At 37.9% G+C, this 15329-nt stretch overlaps 1 protein-coding gene across 4 annotated transcripts in view; it reads right to left on the reverse strand.

Moving 5' to 3' along the window:
* Positions 1 to 221: 221 nt before the first annotated feature.
* The window catches only part of FNIP1 (folliculin interacting protein 1), an 84419-nt gene continuing 69311 nt past the window's right edge, over positions 222 to 15329 (reverse strand). For all 4 annotated transcript variants that reach the window (XM_040971346.1, XM_040971363.1, XM_040971371.1 and 1 more), the window contains 4 exons: positions 14232 to 14400; positions 11252 to 11449; positions 5218 to 5333; positions 222 to 2887 (listed from right to left, as the gene is read on the reverse strand). In XM_040971346.1, the coding sequence (XP_040827280.1) occupies positions 2809 to 2887; positions 5218 to 5333; positions 11252 to 11449; positions 14232 to 14400 (562 nt within the window). In that variant the 3' untranslated portion in view covers positions 222 to 2808. The remainder of the gene's footprint in view (positions 2888 to 5217; positions 5334 to 11251; positions 11450 to 14231; positions 14401 to 15329) is intronic.

Genomic DNA, 15329 nt, shown 5'->3' on the forward strand with positions numbered 1-15329 from the left:
GCACTGAATCCTGGGTATCCTAATGAGCATCTTTACCATGTTCACCATTGACATTCACTGCCTCATCTGGTTCCTACAATTGCATCAAATAGATTCTGTCAATATGCAAAAGTTACAGACTCAGAAATGTCAAACTTACGGCTGTATCAGGTGATCTGACATCAGAATTCATCTTACATAGACCTTATTAACATATGAAAAACAGACCAATATAACCCATCAAATTGACAAGTATATTTATTGCACAAATTTCCCCCACAACTGGGAGATTATTATAATACAGGTGTACATTTGAGAAATGTATTCAGAACAAGGAACAAATATGTACATTTTATATATCCATCATCTAAAATAACTTAGAGAAAGCAGAACATTCTCATAAGATATATACCAAAAGTAGGCATTATGTAAAATCTGGGTTGGTTTTTTTTTAGTAATTATCCCCAATGTATGCCAACTGCAACAAAATGAAATCTGTACTAGTATGTTTATTGCACTTAACATTTTCAAATTCAAAATTAAGACACATTAATTAATGTTAGGAAGATTTAAAATCAAACCAATTAGTTTATATACAAGGAAAAATTAGTTTTCATTCTATGATGTAAAAGATCCCTTTTTCATTTCCTGTTACAACAAACAGGATTTTTTTGATATGTAACACATACCTGTCTGTACCATAAGAAGTTGAAAAAATTATTTCGTATGTGCCAAAATTCTTTTCACACTCATCAGAATGATTATAGACCTTAACGACGCAGCAGCTTACTCCTTGGGCTTTGTGTAAGGACAAATGACTATGAGGAAGGTACCAGAAATTACAGAAGGATTAGGAATTATAAAACTCAGGAATCCTATAAGGATTGATTCTGGAAGAAATTAAATACCTTTTCCTTCCCAGCAAAGCTTATTTTTAAAGTAACAATAACATGAGCCATCTACTTATTCAAGACAAGATGAATTTAGAATTCCTAAACAGTAATGTTATTAGATATTTCAAACAGACTGAAAATAGTTTGATGGTTAAGAAAATACCCAGAAATAGAAATTATCTAGCTGCTACATATTATACTGAGCTACAATCAAAAAAAATTTTAATGGACATACAGATTTTTCTATATCCTGAATTCTGCCAAAGAAATTTACAGAATTCCAAAAACAGGTGACAGAAGAATTCTGGTAATGAATGAAATAATTAAATTAAGCCAAAGAAAAAATTATCCATAAACACTCTTTGGCTACAAGTCATCCATGGGAGACTCAGGTACTAATTAAGGACAACATAATAGGAAATGGAACATAAAGACTGGCAGGCACACTGATTTCTAGGTTACATTCCATTAAAATAACCCCTTCTTTGTGTACTTGGAGATCTCTTGAACACATAAAAACAAAGCAAAAATGTAATCCAATGCTATAAATTCAAGGTCAAAGACTAAAGAAATCACAGAAAATGTCCATTCATTACAAAAAATTTAAATAGCCAGAATGGATGTGTTATACAACAAATGTATTTTCTTTAGTTCATCAACTATGAAAATATTTAATGAAAGGAGATACCAACTTTACTTCTAGCAATTAAGAATATCTTAGATCAGACAAGCAAAGAACAAACTACAATATAGTATTCAAGTGAACTGAGGTAGTAGAGCATATTGAAAACCATACCTACCCATCCTTCTATTTACATTACTTAGACGAGTTTGGTTCCGTGTTCGCCTTTCTTACAAGCAGTGCTCTATAGCACATACAAAGACAACAACTGCAAAGCAGAAATCTAGGAAAGAAACCAGCTTCTGGAAGACTGGAGCTCTTAACAAAAATAATTATGAGTTTCAGGAGTTCCGTTAGTGTAAACTGAATGTTATTAAGCACTGAAACAAATGTCTGGCTCCTGTGGGTTCAAGAAGGGCTGATACTGAAAGCAAAGGCCTCAGCTACCTGAGCACTTCTGAAAGAAAACGGCATTATGTTTTCCAATGCTGTGGAGCAATTTTTAACCCTAATTTCCACTTATTAAATTAGGGAATATGAATTGATAAGAATTAGGTCATAAACAAACAGTATAAAGTTGCATTATTTTGGGAATCTAAATACTATAGCCTTATAAAAGATTGGCTTGATTTGTAGAGTGTGTGAAACAGAAAAATTACCAGATAGTAGTAACATTTCAACATTACTTACAATAATAACTGCAAATATTTTTTTTAAAAAAGGCTTGTTTTACCAATCTTGTGTTTCTATTTCACACTTTAAAAAAAAAATAGGTACATATGTACACTTTGTTGGGCAACACACACATTTACACTATATTATTCTTAGTTTGTTATAATTAATAGGTTGTTAAACAACCTGAAATTAACTGTGTTGAATTATAAAACAAAATAAATAATCAAGGTTTTATAGATTTCTGTACCTTAGAAATAAAGAAAAGAGAAAACCAATGAAAATTTCTGAGCCATTTAAATCATGAGACATCTGTTGGCATTGATGAGCTTGATGTACATCACAGTCATCATAGGAAATTGTAGAAATTTCTCTTACACTTTGGTTGTTTCAAGTGCTTTATCCCAAAATTATTTATGCTACTTTAGTTTCACTAAGTTAAAAATCTACCAGCGCCCACAAGTCCCATTAAAAAGAAAAAAAAAAAAATCCAATGTATACAGATAGGAAATGCAAGACTGGATACCCAGACAACTGCTCATTCAGACGGAAGTGTAACAGGAACAAATCTACACAAGTACATTTTGTGTCTGCTTCCTCCTTTTTTACTTAATTTTCCTCCAAAGTTAACCTTAAGTCAAGTTAAAGGAGTATCTGAGCAACATAAGGAGAATGAGTGCTTGCTACAGCAGCCAGAAGAGGAAGGTCACTGGATTCAATCCTGAAATGAAGAAAAAAGCTCTGGTTAGCCTTTCTGTAAACCTAGAAAATGACTCCCTCAGATAGTTAACCACTACCAGTTATGTCATTCAACTCAGTAGTTAGGAAGCTATTCTGAACAAAAGGAAGATAGCAAGAGAGCTGGCAAAAATGAGATCCAAAGATTTAAAATTTAAAAAAAAAAAGCCCCAGAAACTAATCAAGGTAATGAAGTCATGAATGCAGGAAAGCATGGTGATGGACCATGAGTTTCGGAAAGGCACAGTATCTAAAAGTACAACATAGCACAACTAACAGAACAACTGTGTGCACCTAGACTATTTTGGATAAAATGTTCCTGCAATAAGACATACTGGAAAAATAATAGAAGCTTCTTAAAAATATATCTTAGCGGGCTGAGCATGATGGCCTAACTACTTAATCCTCCTCTTGCAAGCTCCAGGAAACCATATGGGTGCCAATTCATATCCCAGCTGCTCTACTCCCCACCTAGCTCCCTGCTTATGGCCATGAAAAATAGAAGATGGCTGAAAGCCTTGGGACCCTGCACCCATGTGGGAGACTTGAAGAAGCTCCTGGCTTCAGATCAGATCAGCTCAGCTCAGGCTGTTGCAGCCACTTGCGGAGGGAACCAGCAGATGGAAGATCTTCCTCTCCTTCTTTCCATAAATCTACCTTCCCAATCAAAATAAATAGATCTTCATATACGTACATATATACAAAACCTACCAAAATTTACAGGAAAACAGCCTATAAATGAAAAAGTGACTCAGACTAAGTCATGTTTAGAGAAATCTGAATAAAATGAGATCACTTTCCAGCTAATACTATAGCAAATATTTTAAAAATTGGTAATAGTTATGATTACAGTCTTCCTCTGAATGTTGCTGGAAACCAGTGCTTTTCACATAATATTCTGTGTTATTTACTAAAACGCCTGTAAAATTTTAAATACACAGGACCATTAACAAAGAATTCTATTCAACGAATTTAGCCTCCAAATTACAAACATTTATAATATTCATCCCAGCACTGATTTTAACAACAAAACACTGGAACTAATGCAAATCACAAGACACAAGGGAATGCTATACAATCACTAAGAAGGAGATATACTCATAACGAACATTTCAGTTTCATTAAAAGGCAATTTATGACACATAAACATAAATCAATTTCATTGAGGATAAGTAACCGGTTACCAGTGTTTGGGTAGGGGTTAGGAACAGGGGAGAAGAAAGTCACAATTTACTTTTAATTTTATGTCAATATACACTGAACTAGTTGAAGCTTTAGTAATGGCTTTAAATTCCCTTTCTCTCCTCCTCCTTTCCCACCAACAAATATTATATCCTGTTACTCAAATCCAGAAGAGTGGAGAACCATTCTCTGTGTACTCCTTAAGTAAAAGGTCACAATAGAACTTGAACAACAGTGTTGTCTTGATATTTAAATAGGATCAGTAGTCTGAAAGAAAAGGAGTCACTCCAATTTTTATTGGTATGTGACATATGGCATTTTTAACCTATTGGATCATGCATTTCCAGTCTGTGTGAATTACCAGCTCCCTGCTTGTGACCTGGGACAGGATGGTCCAAGCCTTGAGACCCTGCACCCTCGTGGGAGACCCAGAAGAAACTCATGGCTTCTGGCCTTGGATCTGCTCAGCTCTGGCCCTTGTGGCCACTTGGGAGTGAACCAGAAGATCTTTCTGTTATCTCCTTCTCTCTATTAATCTGCCTTTCCAATAAAAATAAATCTTAAGAAAAAAATTGTCCTTTATTGCATTCTGACTATGCTGTCAACATACTATATGTAATGGGCACAAGGGACCATGCCTCTCAGATCAGGCTGATAGGAAAATGCCTTAGAATACAGTAACCTTGGGCCCAGCAGCGTGGCCTAACAGCTAAAGTCCTCGCCTTGAGTGCACCGGGATCCCATATGGGCACCGGTTCTAATTCCAGCGGCTCCACTTCCCATCCAGCTCCCTGTTTGTGCTTGGGAAAGCAGTCGAGGACGGCCCAAAGCCTTGGGACCCTGCACCCGCCTGGGAGACCTGGAAGAGGTTCCCGGTTCCCAGCTTTGGATCGTTGTGGTCACTTGGGGAGTCAATCATCGGATGGAAGATCTTTCTCTCTGTCTCTCCTCCTCTCTGTATATCTGACTTTAATAAAAATAAATAAATCTTAAAAAAAAAAAAAGAACAGAGTAACCTCAATGGAAACAATGTCTAGTTTCTACATCAGGTAAAGGCACTTGGGGGGAAAACTCTGAGAAACACTCTTTGCCTTGCAGAAAATAAAGCCCAACAGGAAACCAGAAACATACCCGAGCACAACTCCCAGCTCCTTGACATGAACACGCATTTGCCCCCGAAGGTACTCAGACAGCATTTTGCTCTTGAAGTACAACTCCTGCAGCCGGTCTTCAAGATGCATGACACACTGTAGTCATGAGAGGGAACCAAGAAGGAGTCAGTTTCCTATCCAACCCCCAGTGAATACACACTCCAAGCATCATATCGGTACAATTCTATTTAGTTAATACAAAAAAAAAAGTATAATTTTGCATACATTTTTATAGTATGTAGTTTTAGCTACAAGAGCATGTGAACCTTTTTCTGGCCCATATAAGATTGCCCTCCACAGGGCTTTTTAAATTGTGTTAAAATGCAAGTGACATAAAATTTACTATTTTAACCTTTCTCAAGTGTGTCCAAGTGTGTCTTTCAGTGATATTACATTAAAATGTTGTGGAAGCATTATCACTACTCATTTCCAGAACTCTGAAATAATATTTTTATTTCAAATTTGAAAAATATGTTAGCTCTTACAAACTGATACATTTCAAATGTATTTTGTCATGAAAGGCTGGTTATTGCTTCTTTAAGGCTTCATTTATTTGCTTGTTTGAAAGTTAGGATTACAGCGAGAGACGGGGACAGAAATCTTCCATCCACTCTCCCGGTAGCCACAACCACCAGGGCTCAGCCGTGCAGAACTCAGGACCCCTTACTGGTTCTCCTATATTAGTGGCAAATGCCCAAAACACTTGGGCCATCCTCTACTGCCATCCCAGGCCATTAGCAAAGAGCTGGATTGGAAGTGGAACAGTCAAGACACAAACTGGTGTTCATGTGGTAATACCAGCATGGCAGATGGTGGTTCAATTTGCTGGTTCCAAAGAGATGCTTCTAAGCTAAAACATCAAATACTATAGCATAAACATTTTGTTTATCCTCAATTAACTTGTTCAATTTACTAAAGGTGACTTTTCAGATAAACTGGTTCAAAGTATAGTCACAATTTTCAAAAAGTGCTGTTCTGGTGTTAAAATAGTTAATTCTCAATGTATACCATTCCAACAGTAACAAGCAACTGAAAAAAGTTCTAAAAACTCTTTTTCTTGGAAAAGTATAACTTTTCTTGGCTCACTCACTGTTTTGTGGCATATATTTCTTTTACAATGCTTGTTTAGACAGAAATACCTCAAGAAGAAAATGTTAATAAATATATGTAAATACAAAATATGTATTACGATGTGCCCGTGTTAACCTGTTTAAGTTGTATAATTTCGTGCTAGTCAATTCACTCAAAATGCTGTGAAACCATCACCACCATCCACTTCCAAACAAACTAAAAACAATAAAAACAATAACTGCTCATTTCCTACCCTACCACCCCCTGCCCTACTTATAACTGTTCTGTCATTTGTGTGTTTGATGAATGTAATCATTTGGGATACTGCATGTTAAGCGTGATTTTACAGTATCTGTCCCTTTGTATTTGGCTTACTTGACTGTTTCTGAGGCTTAGCATGTATTAGAATTCCTTTTACAGCTTAATAAACATTGCACTAGATGTATATTTTATATATTCATATATTTGATCTTGGACTCCAGGGTTCTTTTAAGATTCTATTTATTTTTTTTTTTTGAGTTTTAAATTATTTTTTATTGGAAAAGCAGATCAGATTTACATAGAGGAGAGACAGAGAAAGATCTGTGTCCGCTGATTCACTCAAGTGGCAGCAACGGCCAGAGCTGAACCCATCTGGAGCCAAGAGTCAGGAGTTTGTTCCGGGTCTCTTACATGGGTGCAGCTTTGGACCATCCTCCACTGCTTTCCTTGCCACACGCAGGGAGCTGGACAGGAAGTAGAGCAGCCAGGACACAAACCAGCACTCATATGGGATTCCCAGTGCTTGCAAGGTGAAGATTTAGCCACTGAGGCATCGTGCGAGGCCCTTATATTGAAAGGCAATAGCACAGAGAGACATGGAAAGACATAGGGATGTTCCATCTCTTCATTACCTGTCCAATGACTACAGTAGCCACATCTTGTCCAGGCTGAAGGCAAGGCCTGGCAACATCATCTTGGTCTCACATGGAGTCCAACAGGAAGCTGATCAGAACTCATTACTCAGCCAGGATCCAGTGATCCTAGCACCCCAACTGATTCTGAACTGTGGGACTACAAACAGTGGCTGAACCTACTGTAATACTTAGTTGGCTCCCACTTGAGTGATGAGCTTTTTAATATATATATTTTTTCTAATTTTCGGAAAAATTTGAGAGGGACAGTGAGACAGAAATAGATGTCTTCCGTCTGCCAGTTCACTCCCCAAATGGCCACAATGGCCTCAGCTTGGCCAGTCCAAAGCCAGGAGCCAAGAGCTTCTTCTGAGTCTCTCACGTGAGTGCCACAATCCAAACTGCTATAACTGTTAAGGCCATTAGCAGGGAGCTGAATTGGTAGTGGAGCAGCTGGAACTTGAACTGGCTCCCATATGGGAAGCCAGCAGTGTGGTTAGCAGGTCTACAAGCTACATCCCAACACTGACCCCTACTTGGATTTCTAACTCTGGCTATCATGACTAATGCTACTTGAGCATCAGCATAAATTTATCTATCTGAATTTTGTGGTGTATAAGTGTAGAGCTGATGGATCATGTGCTAAAATTTTGAGTACCTGCACTTTTTCATATTTCAATCAGTGCTACAAGGGTTCCAAGTCCTCTACACCTTGGCTAACAGTTACCATTGGGTTTTTGTTGTTCTTTTTAATGATTGTCATCCTTATTGTAGTTTGGTTTGTATTACTCTAATATCAAATGATACTGAACACATATTTTTAGATTTTTTTAAATTCATTTTATTTGAAGGCAGAGGGAAAGAGTGAAATCTTCCATCTGCTTGTTCATGACAATAAATGCCTGCAGGAGTCATGACCGTGACACTGAGGCTAAGAACCAGGAACTCACTCCAGATTTCCTACATGGGTGCAGGGACCCAAGTATTCAAGCTGCCTCCCAGAGTACACAGTAACTGGAATTGCAATCGGAGCTAGGACTCAACCCACACATTCTTCATTGCTTTTTTTTTTTTTTTTTTTTACTTTAACAATTACTTATTTATTTGAAAGAGTTAGTAGGAACGGTGTCTGTGTATGTTTTCTGCTGGTTCAGTCCCCAAGTGACCGCAATGGTCAGGACTGGGTCAGCCCCAAGCCAGGAGTCAGGAATTTCAATCGGGTCTCCCATTTGGGTGCAGAGAGGGCAATATGCCCTTGGGCTATGTTCCACTGCTTTTTCAGGCATATAAGCAAGGAGCTGGATGGGAAGTGGAGCAGCTGCAGGGGACTGCAAATAGCACCCATATGGATGCTAACACTGCGGACAGTAGTAGAATATGGAAACTCTCTTCCTCTGTAACTGTGCCTTTCAAATAAATAAATAAATCTTAAAAAAAAAAAAAAGAAAGAATTACAGAGAGAGAGAGGGCAAGTTTCTAGATCATAGCAATGACCAAAGCTAGGCCAAGCTGAAACCAGGAGCCAGAAACTTTGTCCAGGTGTCTCATGTAGATAACAGTGGCCCAAACACTTGGGCCATCTGGTACTGCTTTTCCTAGACCATGAGCAGCCAAAACAAGAACTGTGCCAATATGGTACACTGGATTCCAAGGTGGCAAACTTACCCACCATTCCACAAACCTGACCCAAAACTGCAGTTCTTTACTTAGTCCAATATGACTGAATAATAGGGACACACATTAAGAAAGGTGTCTAAGTGATTTCATTATTGTGCAAACTTCATAGCATGTACTGAAACCTAACTAGCACAGGTCAATCACTCCACATGATCTGTTAAAAAGATTACCATCTCTGTGAATGACCTGGGGCCACATGCTAAAAATCAAAAAGACTGTATTTAAAGGTTTATTTTTGGATTCTCTATTCCATTCTTGTGTATGCTGCACTATATACTAGTACTACAATGTTCTGATTACTAAGGAGCTTTATAGTAAGTTCTGAATTTTGAAATTCTGAATCCTTGAACTTTCTCTTTTTTAAAAAATTATTTTGGCTTTTTTTTTGGGGGGGGTCCCTTGAGATTTTTTTTAATTTTTACTTATTTTCCTTGAAAAGTCAGATATACAGAGGGGAGACACAGAGCAGAAGATCCTCCACCTGCTGATTCACTCCCCAAGTGGCCAGAATGGCTGGAGCTAAGTCAATTTGAAGCCAGGAGCCAGGAGTCTCCCCTGTACCTCCCACGGGTGCAAGGTTCCAAGCCCTTGGGCTGTACTTGACTAACTTCCTAGGTCACAAGCAGGAAGCTGGTAGGGAAGTGGAGCTGCCGGGATTAGAACTGGCACCCATATGGGATCTGAGTGCATGCATGGCAAGAACTCCAGGCACTAGGCTACCACACCAGGCTTGTCCCCTAAGATTTTTAAGATGGCAAAAGTCACTGGGAATTTTACAGGGATTGTATTCAACCAGGAAATCACTTTGGAAGTAGTAATATCTTAGTAAATTTGCCTTATAATCCAATATATTTCTATTTTGCTTATTTATGCCTTTAATTTCTTTGATCAATGTTTTTGCAGTTTTCAACCTACAACCTTCGTGGTTAAATTTACTCCTAAGTTATTCTTTTTGATACTATTTTAACTATTTTCTTCATTTCCTTTTTATATTGCTCATTAGTGTATAGGAGTTTTTATATCTCATAATCTGCAAAGTTACTATCTACATAGTGAAGTTTTTTGTGGTTTCTTTAGATTTTCTAATTATAGAAAGATCATTCTTCTGCAATCAAAAATAATTTTACTACTTTTCCAATTTTAAAGTCTTTGGCGTCTTTTTTTGTTTTTGCCTAATCTCTCTGGCCCAAACTTCTCAATGTCATTTTGCACAGAAGTAAAAATAGGCATTGTTGCCCTGTTCCTCATTTTAGGGAAAAAACACAATCTTTCATGATTGAGTATGATGTTAGTTAGCTATTGCTTTGTCATAAACTGATTTGTACAGAGTTTACAATCATGCTATTTTATTATTCTCCTAACAAGAGAAATAATACTAAAAGTGACAAATGTGTCCTTCTTTAGTAACAGATTAGCAGTACTACAAAGCCTGAGATGACCACAAGAGTCTAGAATGCAATGGCATTCCATACTAACCTTGGAGATGCTGCACAATCAAACATTCTGATTGCTGGGGCAGATTTCTGGGCTATAAAGATATCCGCTAAGATACCCAAGTACCCTCTCTTCTGATACCCAACTCTGTTCCCAACTCCAGCTTCCTGCTGAAGCAGATGCTGGGAGAGAAAGCACTGATGTCTCCAGAAGCTGGGCCCCACCACCTACACAGGAGACTGCGATCGAGTTCCTAGTTCCTTGCTTGGCTCCTGCCTACTCCAAGCAGCTTCAGCCATCTGAGGAGTGAACTGACAGATGGGAGCTTCTTTTTTCTGTGTGTGTCCTTGTCTATTTGTCTCTGTGCTTTTCAGAAAACAAACAAAAAAATACAAAAACACTCTGGCTTCTAAAATCCAAATATACAGACGTACTATTCCTGTTCTGCATTGACTTGGGCTGCCATAACAAAGTACTATAGACTTAGCACCTGGAAAACAGGTATTTACAGATGGTAAAGTACACAGTTGGGTTCTGCTGGGGGTTCTCTACCAGTCTAGCAGTTGGCTGCCCTCTCACGGGAGGAAAGGAGGGAGGTGTGAACCACATACTGGGGAGTGAATCTATCCCTCTCCCTTCCTCTACTCACTGACCTATGAATTCCTTTCTGAGGATCCCACCATTAAGACCTATATCATCTTAGTTGTATAAGTTCCTATGTGCAAAGTCCCTACCTCCAAACACTGTCATACTGGAAACTGGAACTTCAATGTATGAATTTGGGGGGCAGTATGGTAGATAAACATTTAGTCCATAACACATTCTTTCAGAAAAAAACAAGACGATATATCTAGCAGCAGTATTGAATGCAAGCATATGATAACTAGTTCAGTCATTTATCATAGCATGTACAGTAGTTCAAGTCTCACACATACTTACAAAATTTGGAGATAAATTATGCTTATAAAGCTGAAGAGTGGAATGAAGCAGGTTGGAAACAAGACTGGAAACTAATACTTCTTTTCCCAATTTATTATCAGACACTCGTCTCTGGCTACTGGCGACCTGTACAGTCCATTTATCCATATCAGCTATGATACACACAGCTTCTGCTATTGGTTCATCCAACACTGGATGCTGGGAAAAAGAAAGAAGAACACATCTAAAAATGAACAAGTAAATTTTCCAAAGATAAGGTAAATGGAATGAAGCTTTGAAGAAATACTAAACAGAAAACAAAAAAACGAAACTAAATCCTAATAGCCACAGCCAAAGAACCCTTCACAGAGAAGGATAGAATAGTTAATTTAGGAGCAAATACTGTTATGTCTTATTTAAAAAATCACAAGTACACACTTTTTGTTCATTAACAGAATTTTGTATTCATTAATCTGTAACTTAACTTTCACCAGTCTTTTGATCATTCAATCATTTATGAGATAAATTTACATGACTCAGAGTACGCATGAAATGTACTATATGGCTTTCCAAGACACATTCCTAAATAAAACACAAGTCACTACAAGTACACATACACACACCTAATTTACTCCAGTTGTTGTTTTTGATTTATTTGAAAGGCAAAGTTAGAAAGAGAGAGAAAGCATGTAAGACAGCAAGAATGAGAGAGAGAGCGAGAGAGAGAGTGTTATCGTCCATCCATTGCTTCATTCTCCAAAAGGTTTCAATGTCTAGAACTGGTCCAGACTGAAGCTAAGAGCCAGGAGGTTCTTCCAAATTTCCCATATGGGTGCAAAGGCTCAAATACTTGAGCCATCTTCTGCTGCTTTCCTAGGCACATTAGCAGGGAGCTGGATCCACAGGGGAGTATCCAGGTCCCAAAAAGGACCACACACGGGATACTGTCACTCCAGGGGGCAGCTAAACATACCAGTCCTATCAGTTAGCTTTTTTTTTTTAAGATTTATTTATTTTTACTGGAAAGGTGGATATACAGAAAGGAGGAGAGACGGGGAAGAGCCTCCATCCGATGGTCCATTCCCCAAGTGGCCACAACAGCTGAAGCTGAGCCAATTTGAAGCCAGGATCCAGGAGTTTTTTCCAGGTCTCCAGGAGTTTTTTCCAGGTCTCCCACGTGGGTACAGGGTCCCAAGGCTTTGGGCCAGCCTGAACTTCTTTCCCAGGCCACAGGCAGGGAGCTGGATGGGAAGTGGGGCCACTGGAATTAGAATCAGGGCCCATATAGGATCCTGGCACATTCAAGGCGAGGATCTTAGCCACTAAGCTACCGGGCTTCGTCCCCCTAGAAGTTATTTTTTAAAAAATAAAAGAAAATCAGACCTGTATCAAAGTGGAAACATACAAAAAAAAGAGTACAAATAATCATCAAGTTCTTTAATAACATGGTGATTTATGAAGAATTAGGATTATCAAGAGGGTAAATGCTTCTACATTTTATTCTGTAAATCTTTATGTTGCTTACATTTTTTTTTCACAAATATACACACAAAGGATATTTTCTAACATTTACAGCTACTGCAGTTATACAACTAAACATAACCCAGAGTTAGTATCCCTAAAGGATATCCTTTGGATATAATGAACCACTCTGAATAAAGCTCTTTCCTAAACAGAAGACAGTGCTACTCACAGTCTTGTGAAGGAAATAAAAACTATACAGAGCCAATTAAACAAGCAAACGTGTTACTGATAGCGCAGGACTCAACTGCTACTAAGGGTAATAATGGGATCTGTGTGACAGAAGGCTTTGCTGCGTAAAGGTGCACGGACATTGAAATAACCTGTAGTTAAGATTTTCATTTTCAAAAAGTTTTAGCCCAGAAGGAATCATGGATGAATTCTACCAAACATTTAGAAAAAAAAAAAATCATACCAATTCTCCAGGAACAAATCTCAGAAAATAGAGAGAGGCCTAGTCCTTAAATTACCCTACATGGCAGTATTAATTACCCTTACAGCAAAGCCACAAAAAGATATCGCAAGAAAATAAAAAACAAGACCAATATCCTTCATGAATACAGACTTAAAGATCTGCAACAAAATATTAGTCAAATCTGGCAAAAAAGAAAAAAGATTATTTCTATGACCAAATTAAAATTTCTCCCAAGAACACAGTTTATTATCTAAAAATCAATCAGTTGTAATCTTGACAGTAATAGTTAAAAGAAGAAAAACTACTGATATCTCACAAGACAGATAAAATCAGCTGGCAAATTCCACAGCCATTCATCTCATTCATGATTTAAAAGGTAGTGGTAGAAAAACCTTCCAAAGACTGGAACTAGAAACAAACTTCTCTATTTCATAAATGGCATCAATAAGAACACTACATCTGATATATCAGTAATCAAAGACTGAATGTTTTCACCAAATCATCAGGATAAGACTACAACATCCACTGTCCTGTCATCGCTTCCAGCCGATGCTGCACTAATGGCTCCGGGCCTTTACAGTGGTTGTTTAGGCAACAGGGAGGGAATTTAAAAAAGCACTTAGATTAGAAAAAAAGGATGTAAAACTGTTCCATGAAGACATGAACCAATGTTTAGTATACCTAAGGATGGTCACATGATTTAAGAATATCATACAAAATTTAACTATAGTTCCACATGTAAGCAAAAAATAATTTCAAAAGGAAATCAAGAATTCTATTTCCATTTAAACACTTGTTATTTTGAAATTATATAAATAATACCACCAATGAATACATACAGACCTTTCTGTATTTCATATTTCCCATTTGGACAGATTCCTGGAACTCTACTTGCTTTCTTAAAGCACAGGTACAAAGATGCTCAAATGCTTCATATATGAAGTAACAAATTCAGAGAACAGTCACTGTGTTACACAGTGAAGTTTGACCACGAACATATGGCAATTCTGGGTTTTTCTCATTAAGAGTGCTCTAAGTAAACTGAAGAACAGAGATGGCTATTACCTGCACAGCATGAGACAAATCTGACAACAGACACTGTCGGAGCCTTTCATCACTCCCAATTCCTTGGAGAACGAAGTCAGGCACGTACGACGAGCAGTAACCAGCCAGCAAGGACCTCCCGAAGTTGGCAATGTTGGGCTGAACCGCACTGACTTCAACTAACTTTGAGCTAGAACAAAGATTCCCCAAGAAGGCATATCCAATTAACAGTAAACACATTTCCCAGAAAAAAGGAAAAAAAAAATTCTTATCCTGCCAGTTTATATTTCCAATACATTATTTTCAACAAAATACAGACTATCAAGCTTAAATAAAAACTTGTGTAAGTGGCCAGAATACAAAATACCCCTTTCTTACCAAGAAATCTGATAACACAGTTTTGTAATGATGTGAGTATAAACCTTGTTCCATCTGTCTCAACATTCTTAATATAATCAAATTATGAAAACATTCAAGACAAATTAGTTCAATATTTTACAGTTCCAAAGCTGGTATATAACACCTTTAGGTCACAGACGGTCTCCTTACATACTTGACCTATATACATTGCCTGTTTTCTTCTTAGATTGGGCCAGATCTACTCCTAACTGCATTTCCTTTCCTTTCTAGTTATAACCTCATCATGATTTCCAAACTCAGCACAGAAAAGCTGGAGGGATTATGGACTGGGGAGAGCACTGGATGGTGTCTATCTCATTTCAAAATGGTCTGAATACTCTTAACCAGTACATAATTACCTACATATCGAACAGATTTTTTTAAAAGATTTATTTTTATTGGAAAGTCAGATACAAAGAGAGGAGGAAAGACAGAGAAGATCTTCCATCTGATGAAACACTCCCAAAGTGGCCACAACAGCTGGAGCTGAGCTGATCCAAAGTCAGGAGCCAGGAGCCTCTTCCAGGTCTCCCATGCAGGTGCAGGGTCCCAAGGCTTTGGGGCGTTCTGCTTTCCGGGCCACAAGCAGGGAGCTGGATGGGAAGTGGGGCTGCTAAGATAAGAACTGGCGCCCATAGGGAATCCCAGCCCTGAATAGATTTTTTTTTTTTAACTCTTCTATGATGCTTTCAAAAATCTTTTCTTAGTAAGCTTGTGGGG

The sequence above is a fragment of the Ochotona curzoniae genome, unplaced genomic scaffold (assembly GCF_017591425.1).
Source record: "Ochotona curzoniae isolate NIBS_2020 unplaced genomic scaffold, NIBS_Ocur_1.0 contig_1, whole genome shotgun sequence".
NCBI classification, from domain to species: domain Eukaryota; kingdom Metazoa; phylum Chordata; class Mammalia; order Lagomorpha; family Ochotonidae; genus Ochotona; species Ochotona curzoniae.